The sequence below is a fragment of the Tachypleus tridentatus genome, chromosome 1 (genome assembly GCF_004210375.1).
Source record: "Tachypleus tridentatus isolate NWPU-2018 chromosome 1, ASM421037v1, whole genome shotgun sequence".
Classification (NCBI taxonomy): Eukaryota; Metazoa; Arthropoda; class Merostomata; order Xiphosura; family Limulidae; genus Tachypleus; species Tachypleus tridentatus.
The window spans coordinates 137,079,833-137,102,997 of record NC_134825.1 but is presented as its reverse complement, the minus strand read 5'-3'; the positions used below and the strand labels follow the sequence as shown (position 1 = coordinate 137,102,997).

At 31.3% G+C, this 23,165-nt stretch overlaps 1 protein-coding gene across 2 annotated transcripts in view; it reads right to left on the bottom strand.

Moving 5' to 3' along the window:
- The window catches only part of Cyfip (Cytoplasmic FMR1-interacting protein Sra-1), a 203,359-nt gene that overhangs the window by 15,658 nt on the left and 164,536 nt on the right, over positions 1 to 23,165 (bottom strand). For both annotated transcript variants that reach the window (XM_076454172.1, XM_076454181.1), the window contains exons 25-26: positions 16,817 to 16,911; positions 9,259 to 9,497 (exon numbers count right to left, since the gene is read on the bottom strand). In XM_076454172.1, coding sequence (XP_076310287.1) covers positions 9,259 to 9,497; positions 16,817 to 16,911 — 334 coding nt within the window. The remainder of the gene's footprint in view (positions 1 to 9,258; positions 9,498 to 16,816; positions 16,912 to 23,165) is intronic.

Genomic DNA, 23,165 nt, shown 5'->3' with positions numbered 1-23,165 from the left:
AAGAGCATGTTGTGATTGGTTGGATTATCACTGTTTCTGATTGGAGGAGAGATTTCTTGTAGATTCAACCAATGACACCCTTCTACTCCAGAATCTCTGTTTAGTGAAGGTTTAATAGTGCTAATATAAAATGATTCTTTGATTTTTTCTTGTCTTCCAGAATTTGTCTGTGTTGATGATTCTAGTTTTTTACCAGTTTATTCTGTGTCCAGCTGACGTGACATGCTCTGCAATGGCTGAATTTTGGAACTAACATAATGGAACTAACAACCATTTGCCTACAATCAACCTATTTCCAATACAACGAAGGATTCTATGAAAAAACAGATGGTCTAGCCATGGGATCACCACTCTCTCCAATCCTAGCAAATATTTTCATGGAAGACTTTGAAGAAAGAGCCCTTTCATCTACACCTATAAAACCAAGTTTCTACAGACATTAGGTCAATGACACCTTCATAATTTGGTCCCACAGTCATGAAAACTTACCAGCCTTCTCAGAACATCTTAATTCCATAGACAAAAGAATCCACTTCACTAGGGAAATAGGGGAACAAAACAGTTTATCATTTCTTGACATACTCATCAACAAACAAGCAAGACAAATAACCACAACTGTATACAGAAAACCCATCCACACAGACCGATACCTACACTTACAGTCCTCTCATCCAATCTCGATAATACGTGGTATAATCCAACGTCTAAACAAAAGAATAGAAAATATTTGTGATAAGACATCCATTGAAGTAGAATGCCAAAAGATTATAGAGAGTTTTAAACAGAATGGGTACACCTCCTCCTTTATCAAAAACTCCTTGAAGAAGATCACAACAGAAAGAAAAGATCAGAGAGTCACCACCATTACCACCATTTACCTGCTATACCTACAACATTTTAGTGAAAAAATTCAAATGCATAGCCAAAAAATTCAATATATAAGTCTGGTGGGAGAAAACTAGAATTGACACAGACAAATTCTGGAAGACACAAAAAATCAAAGAATCAATTTATATTAAAACTATTAAACCTTCACTAAACAGAAATTCCATATTAGAGATGAATAACCTGTGGCAGTCATTGGTTGAATCTACAGGAAGTCTCTCCTCCAATCAGAAACAGTGATAATCCAACCAATCATAACATGCTCTCCACAATCCACCAGGACACTATAAAAGACAGACAAAACCTACACATACACTGACCTGAAGATGAAAGGCAGAAAACGTTCGAAACGTCATCCTCTACACTTGTGTCTCCACAACAGGCAGTTGCCATCCATTCTACAAAGTTTCATCATGAATACTTTGCCTAAACAATTTATTAAAGAATAATATAAAAATACCTTTGAATTTCACAATAATTTATCAACCTTAGTAACTAAGCTATATTTGGGTCTTAAAACAATGAAATTTTGAGTTCATTAAAGTCTTACCTTACTGCTTAAAATCTTACATGAAAGAAAGAGTCCTCAAAATAAAATATTTCAAAAAGGTTGAGGGACATTCTGATCTTTCAACTGGTTATTAAGACATAATATTGAAAAGTGGATGTATGTGAACAAGTTTCTAAAAATGGAAAGAGGTTTGTGGGTCCACTTTATTGACATCTCAGCAAATGGAAAAAAATAGGAGATTCTTATTTTATACTCTAGCTTGCCAATATCCAAGTTCTTAATTTGTAAGGAACAACAGGTTTTGTACTTGGACATTACAAGCATCTAATCTGAACCAATGCTGCATTCAGCATACCATGCGACACACAAAAATCAATTTGTGTTTTTTAATCGTTACTTTTAAATTAAATCTTAACTAATGTATAACGCTAAGAATTGAATAGTTATCTACAATTTGATACCAAACTTACTGATATAAATTCATGAAATAGTAGTTGAGTTAAATTTTGAATGTGAATCAACAAACAACATGACATAGTCTTGATGTCCCATCTGGAAAGGCAACATAATGTGTAACAACTATTATTAGTTTATTTGGTACACTACACCATAAAATACAAGAGACTGCAGCTTTCTTTATACATTTACAGGTTGTGTTCATCAACAAAACAGTATGAAATTCAATCACTTTTAACATTTCTGAATTCATATACCATTTCATGTAATGAAATATATGGTGAAACAGTACAATAAAGTTTTAAATCAATGCTTTTATTAAACTGGTTTTAAAAGTAATGGACATACACTGTTATTCTACAATTAACACATGGGATTTTAAGTTATAATTAAGAACCAATTTCTGTTCTCTTGTAAATTTAAGAGCATTTAATATAAAGTTTTTTTAAATTTAGAAATACTCTATTGTAAATAAAATCATACTGTAAAGTAGTTTAAATGAAAAATTATTTTTGGCAATCTTTTTCAATGTGGCTAAAAAATGAGCAATAGCAAGTGCAGGATTAGATCATACACCAATCACACCAGTTTTATGACAGATAATTCTATTAAACATAAAATATAATTTTTAACAGTGATGGGCACTAATATAATGTGTATTTCTCTAAATAATTTGTTGCAAGTGAAAATTTTTGTGTAATGGTCAAGAATATGTATGTGTGCATCTCAGTTATGAGGATAATATAAAGGAACATATTAGAGGTTTAGATACATTCTACATTAGAGGAAAAAATACCCTAAAAAATAACAAACAATTTAGTTTGAGAACTTAGATTTCATCTCATTTTCTCTAATGAAACATGTTTACACTTGTGGACACAAATTGATGAAGGTGATCTGTTTGGCAGTGCTGAGCTTTTCTACAACTGGAAGGATATTGCCAGAAAAACTATGAGCCACAGTGATAAAAACTATAGAAACATGTGTATGGCAATGTATGTGTACTGATCAATATATGTGCTGTATAACAAATACAAATTAATATCAGAAAAAATATATGGTAAATAATATTTGAGAGAGATGTTAACAACTTAAAATGTGAAGTTAACTTTAATTATTGGTTTGTGATATCAGGTAGTTTGAAAAACAACGTCAGATTTTTATATTAACATTTTAGTCATTCATAATAATAAAAAACTTGTATTTTTTATTATTTCAAATATACCATTGAAAAAACTTTATTTCTAATATTTCAGACCCTTACAATTAATGATGAGAATAAAAAAAGTTGCACATTGGTTTTTTGCATGAATTCAAACTTGATCATAATGCATCGCAAACAGCTCATAATATCAACCAAGCATGGGACAAAGAAACCACCTCCAAATGTATAGTACAGAATTGGTTTCAAAAGTTTTGCAATATAGGTGTGTGTCTTGAAGATAATAAAGGCAGAAGACATCCTTCTGCTGTTTAAAACAACCAAATGAGAGCATTAGTAGAAATAAACCTGCATCAAAATGTTTGAGAAGTGGCACCAGAATTGAGTGATGGCATTTCCACAAGTTTGGACCATCTTGAACAAATTGTAAAAGTAAAAAAACTCAACAAGTAGGTTGCATACCAACTCAATATAAATCAGAAAAATAACCATTTTGAACTGTGCTCTTGATCGAATTGTCACTTGCAATGAAAAAGTGCATCCTTTATGACAAGAGAAAGCGATCTGTTCAATGGTTCAACAGTGTCAAGGCTCTGAAACACTTCCCAAAACCAAACTTGTACTAATAGAAGATTATGGTCACTGTATGGTGGTCTGTGGTCAGTATTATCCATTACAGCTTGCTTAACCAGGACCAGAATATCACTGTGGAGGTTTGCTGTTAAGAAATGCATAGAAAGGTGCATGAAAAATATGCCAACATTAGTCAAAGAGGATAAATCTTGTTTCATGATAATGCTCAGCCACATTGCTCAAATGATGCTCCAGAAGTTCAGCAAACTGGGGTATGAATCACTGCCTCATTCTCTATATTCAATAGACTTGTCACTCATCAAACACCACTTTGAACAAGCATTTGGACAACGTTTTACAGGACAAAAGATTCAACAACAGAACAGCAGCAGAGAATGGCTTTAAAGAATTTTTGAGTTCTAGAACTTCAGTTTTATCATCATGGTATAAATATCATGTTTCTCATTAGCAAAAGTGTGTAGATTCATTAGGTTCTTATTTTGATTGATAAAGTTGCTTTTGAATTTTTTCTATTTCTTATTAAAGTTAACACTTAAAATCCACTATTATTTTTCAAACAAGCAAATATATTACTTGAAGATATAGGAACCTATTAGTTTCATTATTGTAGAAAAGAAAGAATATTTTAGTTTTAACACTGATATCTTTGGAAGTTGATGAATTTTCATGAAAAAAAAACAGTAATAGTTAAACTCTTTTTATGTTAGTCAAAAAACACCATTTGACCTACTGCTCTGCAATTAGCAGTAGCAACATACCTTTCAACTTGATCAAACTGGCTTGTTTTTGGGTAGATGAGACTAAAGGGGTAAAGTGAATGAAACACACAAATAACATTATGTTTAATGTACCCAGCATTTTTAATTCATTGTGATTAAATGTTTTTAAATCATGCTGATTATGATATTTCTGAAAGAACAGCTTCCTTAATATTTTCTTAACATTTAAGTACATGTACTTATTAGCCTGTTCTTGCACTGAATCGAGAGTAACGTCATGTGGAAGATGTGCAAATTCTGAGCAGCTTACCCTTTTTTCTGCATATAAAGCCAGATCCTGTTATTTATAACCAAAACAGTACAGAACATACAAAATACTGATACATATTCTACTTTACAGGAGAGATTACTTAAATTTCTTCTCTCATGTGATGAAGGCCATTTACACTTACGATTGTGTCTACTGTAAATAAAGACAGTGATTGTGTGCAAACTTGCATCCAGTATCTTTCTTGTAACTCAAATTCAGCCATGGGTACAGCAAAAATACATGCATTGTTTTGTGATATAGTATCTGTAGAACCTTCCTGCTATCTTACAGATCCTGCAAGCTACTCTGAGAGAAATTAGAGCAATCTGGAAATAATACTCAAGCATGAAAAGTTGATAAATAAATATTAATAAATTATCTGGTTTATAAACTAGTCTTACTACATATATTTTTCAACAGATGAATTATGTGTGCTTCTAGAATTAAGATTACATAAAAATGTAAGGCTTTTATTGACCATACTAAAATTAAAGAATTAATAACTCCAAACTAAACAATAGTAATGGAAAAGTTATTTAAAAAAAAAGTATTATTTATAATCATACTGCCAAAGTAAATAAAACAATAGCTGAAAGAAGTAAATCTATTGCATTAAGCAACAATCCAACTACTATAAGAGAAAATCACATGCAAGTTACAGAAGTATTTTTTACAGTTAAACACTATTGTGAAAGAGTCTAAAATCAAATTTGTTTTGTTGAATCCCTGCATGGATTATATATAGCAACTAGAGTACATTAATTTATGAACTTAAACTAAAAAGGAACTATTCTATGAAGAAATCACCCCAGTGATTTGATGGTCCATACCAAGAACACAATTTTTTTCAAAACAGTTATTCTTCAAACAGTGAATCAGACAGTGGACCAGAGTAGAATTCAGAAAAGCATGTGAAAAGTATTGATCAATCTTTGAATATCTTGAATCAAGAGCTTTGAATGCCCAAATAATTTCAATCATACTAACCTAGTAGCTTCAGCTGATTTCTTAACTCAAATGGACTTCAATCACAAAGGTGAGAGAAGGTATCCAGTAGATAGAAAAAAAGATGTGTGGAAACAAATGCTCACAATCTGAACTACTAAAAACAATATATTTTGCAAAGATACAAAAAGAAATTTTAACATATATGTGAATGTTGGATAAAAATATTACTAAGATTCTAACAGTAGATAGATATTGATATTTTAGTCATATCACACAAAGAATTATCAAAACAAGATTTACAATTAAACTGGAGCATGTGTTAGAATAAGGTTGAACAGGTGTTAACTTGTTAGCAATTAACAATTTAATATAAGGCCATCATTAGTGAAAAACATTTGTATAATTATTAGGTAATTATTATATAGTATAAAAGTACTGAAATAATTTAACCATTTACACAGCACAACTCCTTTATTATTTTTACATCATTACCACTGCATAAAATTATTATAACATTTTCCACTAATACAGTTACTGTTTAGTACAAAAGTCTGTTTAGTATGTTATTATTTAGTTTATCTTGTTGAAGATGGATTGTTTAAAAAGTGTTAGGTGTGAAAAATTTCATTATCAAAGTCTGTATGAACTGTACTTTTTATTTGCATTGTATTATAATATTATAACATCATCAGTACAGGTTGTAGAAAATTCCAGGCTTCAGTTGGGCAAAGTGTGTATATATATATATAAAGATCACCAAGCAAGAGCAAGTTAGTGGAGAAAAAGTCACAAAAATTTTTAGAAAGTATGAAGTTAGCTAGTGTGTGAATAATTACCCTTAAAGGGTGATATTTTAGAACAAGTTTAACATTTTTAACAGAGCAAATAATCTGTCTTGTCAAAGGGTGTTCTAAAATAAACTAATTAATCTATGAGGACTTTGACAAAAAAAAAAAGAAAGAAAAAGAAAAAAGGTGGCAATTATCTATAGGTTACAGAATACAACTGTGAACACCCATAGAATAACTTAAATGAATTATTCATTGATATTATTGTGACAAAGGTAGAGAAAAATAATTTGTCTTAATAATTTAATTCTAAAGTAATTGGATTAGTTTATGTGGATGTTTGACAAGTAAAGAGAATTATTTAGTTTTAAATAAAACTCATATCCTGTAGTGTAAAGAAATTTGTACATACATTTGACTTGTTTTTGAATATATCATTTTTAAAACAAGTGGATTGTGTACTGTCTATTTACTGTTCACATTTACTACCAACAAGCTACAAACGTCTCTTGTAAAATAATCCCAGCCCACATATACGTAAACCTCGACAGTTATCTCATTAATTATTAAACTACTATAAAACATTTCTACACTTTTCTTATTCAAACACTATAAGCACAATGTCTATAGATTAGATCTCCACTTGGATTTTCCAAAGATATTTTGAGTAATAAAGATTTTTACGTGTTTTACATGATTTATACATTTTCATAAAATACTTTTAACAATGATCATTATTTTTATATTGTATTGTATGTGATTAAAGTGTAAAGTACTTCATGTGACAAGAAGTATTACAGATACTGAGTATTTGATATCAGAATTATTCTGGAGTATCATCACATCATTACAGTCCATGTCACCACACCCAGTCGGGCTTTATCTGACAAATGTGTATCTTCACAATAATACACCAGCAGAGTTTCTATTCCAAAACACACTGTCTTAAGACTGTTGTGTTCTAAAGCACATCAATCATCCTTACATGTTTTCCAAATTCCACCTAATATATGAAGTTGAAAGTTTACCACTGTCCATAATCAACAATCCAATTGTACTGAAATCTCCAAGTACTACACATTTGACTAGGGTTTGGACTTTAGCAATTATTTAAAGTTTTTACACTTTTGAAACATGTTTCATATCAATTAAAATTAGAAATTCTGACATTTTTGTTGGAATATGTCATAAGCCTTGTTATTTGCTATTTTGCTGATATGTGTGTGTCAAATCTTGATCTTGAGCCAATGGTTATAGGCATGCTGCAAAATGGCATGACATACAATTAAGACACATATTATTTCTGTCAGAAATTTAGCAATAAAATCACGTTTTATGTTTGTCGTGTCTGGGCTTCAGATCTAGTATACTTTGAGTTAAGTTTCATGAATACAAATTTAAAAATGATCAATCAATTTAGTGCCACTGTGCTTGAAAGGGTTAAAAACTAATATAAACAGATAGTATTTATTTCATTACATCTTATTTACAAATAAGAAATTAGAAATTAAACATCTATTTCAAAATGATTTCTACTAATCTTTTAGCTGAGGCAGTTCCTCATAAAATACTATTAGTTTCAGAAAGTGTGTATTTGTGTGTTTTGTTATAGCAAAGCCACATCAAGCTATCTACTGAGTCCACCGAGGGGAATCAAACCCCTGATTTTAGTATTGTAAACCTGTAGACTTACTGCTGTACCAATGGGGTACCTTTCATAAAGAAAGTTAACTTTTTCCTACACTGAAAATATATTTCCAATTGGTACTTACCTCCTCTCACAAATAGCTTTTTGTAACTTACACTGCCCTTTATCTGCAAAAGGCAGAATACTTTCAAAACATAATTCTCTTCATGTGTGTTCCTACAACAGGCAGTTGTCATTCATTCAAATAAACTTCATCACTTCTGATGTAATAAACTAAAATTTTGCAAACTTACAATCCATATAAAGTAGAAGGGGAGCTCTATGGTAAATGAAAACAAGGTGGAAAGTAATATCCGCTTTGAAGCTTGCCAGTCAAAAAACAAAAGAAATGTAACGAGTTAAATTTTTGGTTATTACCCAGTGGCATTGCAGTAAAGTTGATGGCTAAGAAAGTTCAAACCCAGGTTTCAATACCAGTAGTTGATACAGCCCAGATAAGCTTTGTGCTTAAAAATAAACAAACAGTTCATCACATACCACTAATTTCAAAATATTCCTATTTTCAAACAACTTGAACTGTATCCAAGTAAAATACATGTATAAAGACTACAGATTTCCAGATTTAAACTCCACAAGAAAATAATTACAAATAGGGAACCAAATCTAAATTAGAGTTAGCAGTTGTTGTTTTTTCACTTTATTCAAAACATATGTTGATAAAGTATACAACAGGAAAAGCTGTAAATCTGAGAATTTTAGTTATTCCTATTTTTAGACAATTTGAGGGAAAAAAATAAAGTACAATTGTGTAAAATATAATGCATCATTTATCCTTGTGAAAAACATGATATATGTTGTGGGGAAAGGGTTGATGTAATGAATTAGTGGATTCAGAGGAAACCCTGGTGTTACTGTTCTTCCAAAAACTAATTTCTAACTCTTATGCTTTTTGCAATAAACCTATAACTGTTATAGCCCAGTTCACAGTGTTACTGGTACACAGACAAAAGCTGAGTAACAGTGTACAAAAGAAAGTTAATCCTGTCTCAGCACAATATTTTCACAAGATTGAATTGGAAGAAAGTATCTAGAGACAACTTAAATTAACCAACTCAAGTAACAGAACACATAATTTTACTTGTTTCAATTGCCTGAATAAAAAAAGTTTTGTTTTTTTTTTAATCCAGCAAAAATACTACATTTCTGTAAATAAGCAACATGAAACTACAAGACTTACTCAACAGTAAACTCATTTTCTCCAACTGGAATACAGTAGACAAACTGCAAAGCACTCCACAGTCGATGAAACTCTGTGCATTCATCAACATTCATTACTCCATTCATAGGAGGAGCACCAACCCAAATAGGATCATCAAGATAAGACTTTATCCTTGTTAGAATTATCTCAAATATGGATAGTCCACAACACAGTCTTTCTTTAGTCAACAAATCTCCATCTCGTGCTAATGCTGCTTGCTGAAAGATAAAGAATGACAAAAATAAAAGTATAATTTAACATACCTAAACTGGTCAGAATGGGCATGCTTCTGAGCTTGTATGGCATCATCGTCTGTAGGAATCAATCTATTTACACAACTACTATTGCAAGATTTATATTGATATTTCCACTATCCTTAACAGATTAGCTTTATTGTCGCAAAAATAATCATTATTTACAATACTACTAAAATATAATTTCAAATATCATATAATGATTTCACTGATGTTATTCTTGTAATTTTTCTGGAATTCTAGTAGTTTACAATAGTATTTTGAGTCCAGCATATAGAAGAATTACTGATATTTAATATACACATATTTGTCTTCAATGTCATACTTTTTTGTATTTACCCATTTTTAAAAATGTTATTAAGCGTATGTGCACAATTTTGAATCTTTTTAATAGTAATATGTGCATATTTTATCAGATCTTCTAACAACATATTGCATTTTAAATTTAAATGGTAGACACATACACACAAACAGACATATAATTTCAATATTTTGTAAATTTATACAAATACGTCCTTTATCACTTATGTGTTACAAACACAGAAAATTCCAAAGAACGGTCAACATTCAAGAAGAAGTAATTAAGTGAAGCACAAAAACAGCAGACAATCAAAAAAGTAAAAACTAAATGCATATGCAAGTGGTATCATTTTCCATAAGACACTTTATTAAGCCTGCTCAGAACCAGGAACCAATGACTGGTCATGAAATACCTAGATAAAAATTGCTTGTTTAGAAACTTCCAGCCCAGGAAGAGTCTGCTCTGGCACTACTTGACCAGTAACTAACTAACTAAAGTCTTTAGTTTTATTGACTGTATGCCAGTGCACTGCTCAGTAACACAACTTAGTTTTTGCATTGCAATGCCATAAAATGAAGGATGTTATTTTGATTATAAACATGCATATCAGTGTCAATGGATCATCATAGAGACTTTTGATTGCATGGTAAATGGAGTTTGTTACTGTGTTTGCTTGGCATTTGCAAAATGTAATTCAGCTTACACTGATGACTTCACAAAGTACTCTCATATTTACCAAAGAACTGATTATTATGAAGCTCTCAAAGTCACACCTCTTCTATCTCTGCACTTTTCAATGCTCAAGCTGGGAAATACACTGAATTTTTGGTAAACAAAGCAATGTCTGATCTCTGAAAGTGCCATGTTCTTTAAAATATAAGTGTATTACAAAAAATGTTTTGAAACTTGTGAAATTCCTGGACAAACAGGCATTACCACAGAGAGAATTGCAATGAATCAGGTATCAGTTCAGGAAACAAAACTGTTAACAATGGCAATTTCCTAGAATTAATTCATCTATCTGCAATCTTTGATATATCATTGAATACACAGTAATAAAACAATTAAGGTCACAAAAAAAAAGACACATGACAATTTTAAGTTAAAGGGAAACAAAAATTCCTTCAAGCATGGAAGTCTTAAAACAATGTTAAGCATACATTTGCAGGAATCTACTATATCATGAAGGCAACAATTACTGATGAATCATAGATTAGAAATTCTCTGTGCAAACAGATGGAAGTCAGGATACTAGTATTGTTGACAGATGTCAACTGTGCATTAAGTGAATAAGAAGGATGCATGTCAAGAAACTTACTTTTTTAATACTATATACACACACACAGTAAGTAAAAACATATGGGTGTATTGTGCTAAGTATTCTACTACAATACGTGTCTATGACTTGTTTGTGAAAAATTTGATGATAAATGTACAATACACACTCTGCTTGTTTTAAAACAATATATTGAAAATGCATAAAATGCATATACTCAAATTCTTTACAATATGTATTTCACAGTAGTAACTTAAATATCATACACTTTTCTTCTTCTTGTAAAAAGTCCACTTAGGCCAATTCAACTGTGAAACTGAAATATTCTCTATTTTAATCTTAAACACTATCAGTGCATAATTCACTTTTTTCTTTTATCACAATAGTATTGGTGTATAATTCACTTATGCTGTAGTTGAGCTATTGTAGTTGTCTTCTGAACTTCCAATACTTGTCTGTTTTTTGGTAGTTAGACCTACTTCCATTGAATATTACTTTTTGCACACAGGTCTAATTCCAAATAACTGTATGTTTTTTTCATAATCCATACAAGCAGTTCAGTTGCTTTACAACACCTTTTGATGACACAAATTATTCTCATACAATGTCAAAAATACTGTTAATCTCACTTTAACCCATCAACTCTTACACTATTCATTTCTATAAAGGTAAACTTTATGTTTTCAAACCTTTCTCTGGATGAAATTCTCTTTCACTTGGCTTCACTTTTGGCTATCTTTCCACTCTTATTCATATGCTTGCCACTATTTATACACCTACCACTTTAGAAATTTCTAAATCCTCAATGTCAGTAACTTACAAAAAAAAAAAAAATTCAACTATTGTCTGCTTCTAATTCTCTTATTATAAAAACACACTACACATTAATGAAATATTAACTCACAAAATAAATGAATATCACCTACACTAAAAAGTATTTTTTTCCAGATATATCCCCTCTTCAAGAGAAATATTTACAATATATTTTTTTGCTATATACAAAGATTGTTCTTATTTCATATACTAAGTCTTTTCATATAGTCAACTCCAACATTTACAGTTCCTTTGTGTGTTCCAGAAGAGCTTCATCTTGATAGGATTATTATTTTCATCTTGATTTTATGTTTCCTAAGACACATCTTTTCTGATCTATTTGTATAATGACAGAGTAGATCTTGTTCCTCTTTCTCTTGGGCACTAATCTGTTTCTGCAGTGAAGTAGTTTTCTTCTGCACTTCCTTCAGCACTTATGAACCTACCTTTACGATGTCCCTCTTAAAAACTTTAAAAGGCTTGATATCTTGCCTGTTCTTTTGATGATTTCAGTTGTTTCAGCAGTTTTCTTTTTTCTAGTTTTTCCAAATTCTTACAACCTGACACGTTTCCAATTACCAAGTCATATATTGATGCCTTCTTACACATGTTCTCAAGGTTTCACATACAGTATGGAGTAGCCACCTTTATTTTTACCATAGGAAGCTTTCTCACAGTTCCATTAATTAGCATACACACAGGCATATACTGTCTGTCATCTGATTTTCAGGTACTAAACTGGTTCTCCCTGTGTCTCACAAAACCTTCACTTTCTTGTCTCTAATATATCCTTCACATATTTGCATATGATGAATTGTTAGCACCTCCTAATATTTGTAATATGCTCTAATCAATCATGAAAATGGCACTTTTTCTTGTGGTGAATCTGACATGTTTTCTTGATTCTGTTTTTATGACAGTACCATCTATGGTGACAGTCATCCTTTTCTTGTTTTTTTACTAGCATTGTCTTTCTAAATAGCTCCAGCTGCTTTATGTTAAGAATTTTGCTGTTGCTTGCTGGTAATTGACTTGTATTCCTTTGCAATGTGTCCCATTTTATAAACAAAGCATTTCTTCTCCCTTCTGTCTGCTAACCTTTGTCATCTTTCGTAGACGTGATCTTGGTCAATCATCACTGGTTTCCAATTTAACAGGATATTCTTGGAACTTGCCAGTTATACTCTCTCCATGGGCTTTCATATACTGTTCTGCCAGCTTGAACACCCTATCCATGCCTTTTGGTGTTCTTGCCTTTAGGAACACTGACATATTAGTGAAGCAAGTGAATATAAACTGTTCACATATCAGTTGATCTGTCAGCACCTCAAAATTACTTTTACATATGGCCATGTCAGTCCATCTAGTTTAGTATCTCTACAGACATGCCACAAACTAAAATACAGTTTCCTTGAACTATTCTTCTGTAAAATCATGTAATTTCAGCAAAACCACTTTTAATTTGTCACAATCCATAGCATCTTCTGACAACACACCTGCATATATTTGTAGGTCTTTTCCTGTGAGAAGGAGACTGAGACAAACTGTCCAGTCAGTTGCCTTTGTCCCAATTCTGACTTTGAGCAAATCTTTCATATCTCTACAAAAAACATTTATGTCACATTTCTGTTTGTCCAATTTGAGCAGATTGGGTCAGCTGGCCCTGATTCATTGTTCTGTTGGGTAAACTTGGCAATCTCAGTTTGCACTCTTATTTTCTCTAATTCCAGATTCTCTTATCTCTCCTTCTCTTTTTATTCTTTCTTAATTTGTATTCTTATTTTTCTATTTCCAGCCTCTCCTTTGTCTCATTTTCTTCTTTGTGTTTTTTTTGTCTTATTCATTCTTTCTTTTTATTCTTTTAGTCATTTTACCTATCGTCTCTATCTCTCCTTCCCTTTCTTTTGTTGCTGACCTTGTTCTTGTCATTGTTTAACAAACTAGCAGATAGCAATCTTTCAGCCTAAATCATTCATCAAATGCAGTTGACATGGTTATGCAGCATGACTAATTTCTGCAATATTTTCATCACACTACAATTATGCATACAAAGGCCTACTCTCACTCTTGTTCATGTCTTGTTTCTTCATAATTTACTACTGCATGATCTTGAATGTCTAGGCAAATGCCAGGTTTTATAGAACTGCAGGCAATAACTTTCAATAGTAAACAGGCAGCACACAATCCAATTGTTTTAAAATAATGTATTCAAAACAAGTCAAAAATATGTACAAAAATTCATTACACTATTGGATATCATAGTTGTATCCAGAGTTTTAAATAATTATCCCTTATGTTAAAAATCTATCCAGGCTGGTTAAATTACTTTAAAACCCACCTACTAAGATGAATTCTTCTTCTCAATCTCTGTTATAATACAAGACCAAGTCACTCACTAAAAAGTTACCCCTATAACTGTTGGTTACCACAACTACATACAAAGCATTGAATAATTATCTCATCACAGTCCACACGGGGAGTTTCAATAACTTTAACATACCCTTTGAAAAGACAAATTATTCTTCTCTATCTGTGTTATTATAATACAAGATGTGACACTCTGACTTCAGAGATATCCATTATACATTTTTTATAGCTAAACTTGCAATCAAACATTGTAACTTTACTTTCAATAACTCCTTAACTTTTACTAACTTGGTTGCCTATACACATGTGGGTATAATATGTATGTATGTATTGCTCAACTGAGGCTTAGTTTTCTCTATAAACTATGAGACATTATGCTCTTTATGGTTAAACTCACAATTACAGAGTTTAACTTCACTATTACTTTCATTAACATCTTAACTTTTACTAACTTGGCTATCTATATATTGCCTGACCAAAGCCTAGAACTTTCCACAAACTATAAGACATTATGATGTATCAATACTTACTTAAAGCAACAAGAAAAACTTAGAATGGTCAAGTAACATGACATCAATTAATAACCTATGAACTATAAAATAAATGATTTTGAAAAAAATTACATAAGCAAATCTGCAATAAATTATTACTTCTAAAAATACTCATTTTAACACTTGTGTTTTATAGCTGTCTAAACCATAACTCTTGTGTTAAATGTAAATTAAGCAGTTGTGTAAATTTAACAAAAAGAAAGTAAAAAGTTACAAATGTGATTTTTTGTTGATGTTCATATTCTTGAATTAGCTTAGAAATAATTTGTTATTGGCTAAGGACTTAAATGGATTGCTGTAAACTCCAGTTGTGTTGATTTTAGAATTATCTCCTTAAGCTTTTATGGTAATTTTTAGCCCAATCAAAGTAAAACAGACAGCTTATGTTTCTTACTGATGCTATTAAACTAAAAATAATTAGGTTTGTGCCATTTCCACACTTTTCAACCCACTTACAAAACATTGCGTTATTAATTTTGGAAAAGAATGGGCAGGATAGGTTCATGCATTCTAATAACAACACTAATGAAGGGCAATTTACTTCTGAAAAAATGGATGGGAGAATCCAAACCATTCTTTTATATCCACAGTTACTTATATAATAGTTACAAAGTTATAAGTTAACATAACATAAAAGAAAACAGCAAATCAGCATTTTATTTGATATTTGGAAAGTTACCAGTGGATGTTGCCAGCCAGTGCTTTTTCTCTAGTTAGTAACTGAAAATCAGTAACAGTGGTATACAAGTTTTTGTAGTTTTGAAATAATGAAGATCAGTCAGGCAAGTTCATAAGAAACTGAAATTGAACTTGAGACCCTCCTAACCCACCCCATTATAAAGATTTTTGCTTAACATCAAAGAAACATGGCAGCAATATTTTGAGTACTTGGATAGTTGGAACAACCAGAAACCCAAATTTCAGTTAGTTGATTATCCTCTTGACAACCAACAATAATCCAAATAACTAATTTTGATTAGTTGATTATTTTTCAAAGCAATCAGTTTCATCATTATTCTGATTAATTAGCTGCAGACATAACTAACAATTAGACTGAGTTGACTGTTTTTGTGACAATCAACTTATATGTACAGTATTATGCAAAGTATCAGGATGACAATACTTTGTCATTCTTTTCATTTTATAGGGATAATTCTTCCATGCCATTACATATTGTAAATTTCAACACTATGGTAATGCTTTACATATCCCTGTTGACAACTGAATGAACCAGGGTGAGAATACATGTCATTCTTCAGAATTCCCATGCACTTGTACCAAGGTCATGCAATGAGGATTCTGTCTGAACAAACATACTGATAAAATTTAGAAATCATGAAATAAGATAGCTGTCATGGTACCCGATATGCAGTTTCTTAACTATATATATATATATATATATATTAGTATAGTATATGCTAGAAGAAATTAATTTCATAGCACTCCACAAATAAACTGTTGGGATAATCAGAAATACTATTTTAATAGCATTAATAAACTTGACTGTAGTTTTTGTTAACAGATTAAAGTTATGCAATACTAATGAATGTAACAGCTGCTCACAAGTAACTGGTTAAATCACCCAGCTACATTTCATAAGCAAGAAAAATAATCTCATTTCTATTTCACTATCATGTAATGAAAAATTGTTTTAAGGTGAATTAATTTTTAAATAGTCCAGTGAAGTATTGTCAAACAGAGCATAACTGTATAGGGACATAGACTGTAACAATTTAGTGATGCTATAAAACTATTTTAATATAATGTACTCAGCCTCTGCATAATGATTTTATAGTTTTCTTTATTCATTGTTGCTATCATATAGTTATATTTAAGTACAAAATACAATATTTTATTTGTCATCATAAGTGTTTTTATCAATTTTTTTAGTCATATGTAACACACTGCAATAACAATAATGTAACAGAATTCACATGATGCTACAGTGAACTACTGTGGTTTAAGAAAATATTACCTTATGAGTCCCAAACCGCTCAATGTTGGTGACAACTTGCAAAGGAGCATATTTGGCTTCAAGTCGTTTTAGTTTTGTTTCTGGTTTTTCACCATCTAAACAGAAATCAATGAAACTTATTGAAACTTCTGCATAATTTATAATTTAAGAAACTTTTCTATACTGTAGGTTTTTTAGAAGTGCCATTCAACAATATAAACTGATTATAATTAAAGATGATGTACACTATATTACTTTCATGATGGTAAAAAAATATGTATATTCAAGAATTCTAGATATAATCTGAGCACTTTTGAAAGGTGTACCTTTCTTCTTCAGAGGCAAACTGGGAATGGTCATTTTTATCAAGTACACTATATCACTATACTCATGAAAGCTATACCCATTGTGCAAAAGTATTTGACAGAGAAATTAATAATGAGTATTTGCTAATGATATATAATCACATTTTTCATGAAGCCTTAGTATTGACAAATAATAATATAACTAAAGACTGAATAATGTTATTTATCACTGTGTTACTGTCTTTGGCATACTGCCATGTAGTTAAAATAGTACTTCATTTTTAGTATTGTAAGAATTATCAGATAATACTGCTTTCAAAAGCAACTAATTTCTTCCATAGTACCATGTTATTATCAAATTAAACCAAAGATAATACAGTTACATTAATGTAACTACTTTATCTGTATATGATAATAGTTAATGAATAATTACAGTCATTCAATACAACAGCGTGTGTACATAATGCATTGAGTTTAATTGATAAATAGTGCAATTAACTGAAATAATTTTGTTTGGAACTAAATCCCTCTTTTACAGACAAATGTTATTACAAACAAATTAGTATCATTTTTAATGATATTAATAACTTAGACACACTGCATTATTTACTTACTTGTGAAGTATTGCCATTGACAACAGTGGTAATAAAAACAACTAAAGGTTTAATTTCCTCAAAGAATATTAGTTAAGTCTGCTGTACATGAAGACTGACACGATAAATTACTCAGAGAAGCTACATATTTAAAAGTGGTTCTTAACCTGGGTTCAATCGAACCCCAGCTGTTCGGTGAGTCAGTCTCAGGGGTTTGGCAGAAGTAAAGACACATACACTTTTCAAAAAAGCTACCATTATGGAAATGATGAACAAAGAATGATAACTTCACAAACTTTCCCCTGCTGGACGACTGTGTAAGTAAGATCGAAGATGTGTCTGAAATCGGAGACATTTCTGTACCCAGGGAACTGAAGCAAGCAATTTCCATGCACTTAGATGAGCTCACAAAGTCTCTCAACAGATACTCCCCAACCAAAGAGTTATTTCCAGCATGGGTGAGACAGCCGTTCATGTTTAGTGTTGCAACAGCAGATGTCAATGATGAATACCTCGACAAAATCATTGAAATTCAGCAGAGCCAGGTTCAACAGCAACTTTTTAGAACAACAATGCTCTCAACGTTTTGATGTCACCAAATCAAATCGTAGCATACCCTCTTATTGCTAAGAAAGCCCTTGAGATACTCATACCGTTTGTTACAATGTATCTTTGCGAGCAATCCTTTTCAAGGATGGTAGATATAAAAACAAAGAAAAGGTACAGACTTTGTTGCAAAAATGATATGAGAGTGGTACTTGCTAAGGTGAAGCTGCACATTTCTGAACTTGTCTCTGAAAGGCAACAGCAAAAGTCACATTGATTTGCAGTAAATATTCATAGTTATGTTTTTGTGTGAAATTCATGTTTTGTTGGTTTTGTTCTTTGAACACAGTAATATTGTGTGCAAGTGATGCATGGTTCATTTTGTCTACTAATAAAATATCTACTTATGTTTTGAATTTGAAAAAATCATATTTTATTTTTCCAATTACGAAGGGTTCAGTGAATGCAAGTACGAAACTTCCAGGGTTCAGTACCTCCAACAAGGTTAAGAACCACTGATCTAACATGACTGAGTTTAGGTTAATAAACAGAGAGAAAAGCCACATTTTGTAGTGCAAAATAAGCAAAATCTTTATTCAAACACACAAAAAATTGTGTGTGTGCTTACACTGGACCCTAGATAATCCTTTTCTTGGAATCATGAATTGATCAACAGATTTTCTTTCTCAAGATCCTGTCCCATCAACCAACCAACTTGAGATTTCATGTAAACTATTTAAATCTAATGTTCTCACATAACAGAAGATGCTGAAATTATCCATATCAAATAGCATTACCCATGTGACTGGTCTTTTGCATTAAATATTGAGAAGGTTGTAACCATGAGGTACCATTTGCCCAACCAGTGAAGGAAATTTCTGTCTTCTATGTTACTGCAAAATATATAGCATTACGGCAATACTTCCTCCCTCCCCAACAGAACAGGTATTAACTATACAGAAGGAAAAAATGTCTCTAAAATGAAATCCACTTAATGATTTATTGGATCACATATTATGCTAAATTGTACATACTTAGAACAATTAAATAATTTTGAAAATTTTTGCATTAAAATAAAAAGGCAGAAAATGCATGATATTCCTGCAAGCTGACAATTAATCTTAATTTTTAAAATAAATTAGCTTTACATTTTTAACACGACATGTTCAATATATATTATCTTTGTCTAACTCTTTTAAATGTGTACAACATGAATCACACAATCCTTAAACAGCATAGTACAATTTACATAAAAATCCTTTAGCTTAGCTGTAATACAAAATATAAGAAAATATATTTTATCATAAAATAACTGAGACATTAATGTACCTTTAAATAATGAAACAATATGTATGTACAGAAAAGCATTTTAACAAAGATCACAAACACACATGCATACACATACAAAAATTACATTAAACATATAAAATCATACATACACACAGTTACTGTATGTACTTGAGTACTAAAAGTCCACTATTTTTCAACATTAGGGTGTGTTTTATGTGATCATTACTTTTTTATGGTTAAAAAACTATTGGAAATCCATTTCCAGTTACTTTTGCCAAGTAAGTATATTGTTAAAAGGAACTTCAATAATTAGCAATTAATGACAGTAAATACTTGACACATTCCTTTGTGCAAGTCCCACTAAACAAACAAGTGGAATGAATCATTTGCATTCTTTGACTGTGAGTGGAAAAAAAAAAAGATGTGAGAGAAGCGGAAGTTATTAGAAATTGTGCAACAAGAAGACAAAATATTACATTACTGAAGTATGTATTTGAGACTAGAAGAAAGAGAAATAATTACTCTAGCAAAGTAGTAAAAACTGGAAAACTTTTTGTAGACAGAAGACAAAATTCCTAGAAAAAGAAGAAACTTAATATTTACATAGAAGATAGGCCACAATTTGGGTGAGGGAAAAAGAAAAGTGCATGAAGAGCATCTCAAATCTAGAAGGAACTCTGAAAGAATAATGACTTCTAGGCAAGTTAAAGGTAGATGAAATGATTTCCAAAAGAAATGGTTTCTCCCTAAGAAATGCATAACAATTGCTCAGTGTCTTCATAATTTACATGAAGCAGCAGCATTCATACCTGTTGCCAAATATAGAAAATGCAGACCAGACTGGTATATTTTGAGATAACTAAAGCACTACTGTGAGTATTTCAAGGGAAGAAAACTGTACTTATTAGAATAGATGGAAACAAAAATCAGAGTGCACAGTAATGCTGTTTATTTTAGTTGATGGAAAAAAGTTATACAATTTTTTAAATAAAAGACAATTCTTAAGAAAAATATGCTATATGACACTAGAATGGTACAGAAATGTAGGTGAATGGACAGTTCACTAGTTAAAGACTGGTTTAGGTACATTTGGGAATGCTGAGCAGACATTATTTCCAAATTACATAGTATACTTGTGTTAGACAGCTTTTGAGGACAACACAAAACTGGTGAAGAGAAAGCTGATAAATAATAATTCTGACTAAGTCACTGGATGTTTGTATTAACTACCCTTTCAGAGTAACTAAAACATTGTACATGAAATGGATGGCACATAAAAACCATGCACTGGTGCCAAATAGAAAGATAAATTGACCAAAAATTATGCAATTATGTGAATAGAGGAAGACTATACGAGATTGGATATCAGCAAACCCAGATGTAAAAAATTTAAAAACTGTGGCTTATTAAGTAATTTAGATGGCAGTGAAACCTACTATGTGTGCATGTGCAGAGATGCCAACTATTTCAAATGACTGAGCGTAATGATTATAGACAGAGCTCTTTATCATTTGTGGCTACTAAGCCTGACCAATGTCTCTAAGCTGTTTATTATTATATTACTATTATAACTATCATTATTTATTACTGCTATAGATTGCTCATTTATGACTGTGTTTTGTGTATTTAATAAATAAATTTAAAAAAATTATTTTGAAATTCTTTTTCATATTCTGAATTCTTTCTCATAAATGTCATCTGCATCACTTTTGTCTTCGCCTCAGCCTTTTGTTGGTGAGATGCCAGTTTTGTATGTCTGGAACAATCGTTTATCCTGCCATACACCACTGAAAACTTGATGTGACAAACTGTACAAAACACGACTGTCACTGACTTTTGATGCAATGACTAGATATATTGTACTATACTCTTTCCTAAATTTTTTATTCATAGTTTTAGTCCTTTTAGATTTGCAGAAACAAGACAATCTGGTGAATGAGGCCTCTTTTTTTCCATCTTGTGAATGATCGCATTGGTGTTTCTATGCCGCTTAAAAAATGAGAAATACCCATCTACGCTGATTCGCTGACAAGCACTGATGACGCAACTATGAATTCCTCCACGTACCCGGTATGGAGAAGCACTGCACCCAAACTGTTGGTAGATGTTGAAGATACAAATATTTTTTTTATTATTTCAAGCACAAACATAATTATCTCAAGTAGCCATTTGGACTATGTCTTTTATTTATTATCAAAATTTATTTGTATCTCACAAGAAATTTTCTTTTCACCCCTTTCAAACCCTGGGGAAACAATTTATCACTTTATTGTATAGGCCTATATAATATATAATAATTTGGGAGTTGCAACAAGTCGTAATATTTGTCTGTATGAGCATATAATAGTAATGTAAACACCAAAACTGTAATGATTACGCTCAAATCATAGGGTTGGCATCTCTGTCTTTCTAATGGTTAGAATAATCCTACAGCAAATGTTAGAAACAATTATTGATAATTTTGTAAAAAACAGAATATATTTGAAAATACATGGCACTTAGCCATGATATTGCTTCTTTCTCTAAAAGCAGAAAATGGCCATATATAAAATCAAACATTCTCTGTCTTTAGGAACCTTCTTCCACTTAAAATTTAATACTTCTCTCAGACATGGCATATTAAATTTTAACGTTCCAGTAAATATTTATTATCTACCATATGTTTTAATGACAAAACTAGAACATTCTCTTACTAGCATTAATGAAAATAATATTAATGTATGATTATATAAACATATTTGCTTATATCACTATTACAAATTTCAACTTATCCTAGTTTTTTAAAACTGACTCCCTTCAAATCCTGTACAAATTACTTTCATAAACCTTTTCAAGTTACTTTCCAAAGTTGTGTTGATAGTTATGGCCCTATAATGTACCACCCTTTAGAAGTCATCAAACTATTTGTTCTTCACTTCAGGCATCAAAACAAAAAGTTACTCATAGAATTCAACATAACTAAGATACTTAAGCTGAGATTCTTGTCAGTCAGGACTAATACTTGTATTGTTAGTCCTCTGTGTCAACTTATACTCAGGGGAAACCCAATTCCTTCAATGCATATAAATCACTATAATTTCTCCAGGTACATAGGAAAAAAACTTAGCAAGGAGTAAGTGGTTTGCTCCATAGAGTTCTCACCACTCACCTAAATCAAGTGAGCGATTCTCTTGAAATTCTTCAGAAAATTAATTGAGTGGTTCAGAAGGCAAGTACCGTAATATCTTTTCAGTCCTAGAATTTTTTCAACCATATGCAAATTCTAGCTTATAATAATAAAGCAGTTACCACACGATATCTCACTCAATAGGTCAGAAAAATAAAGACTGCAGAAGCCTTTTCTTCCTGTTAGTTTTACAATCAGTAAACTACCACAACTGCGAAAGTCTAATGACGTAGTCCATACATTGTACTTTACCATACCACCTTTTAAGCTAAGCAAGGAATTGTAACACTCTTTCAACTGAGTATCTGAACACATCTTCATATGTGCAAAATGTTGGCCTCCTAAGCATTACATCTATTAGCTCCAGCTGTCCATGTTTTAGATGATTGTCTAATCTTAGCCATCCAAATCAAAAGGTCATTGTCAGTGGTCAAGATAACTTTTGGAGTGGTGACTTGCCTCTAACCCCA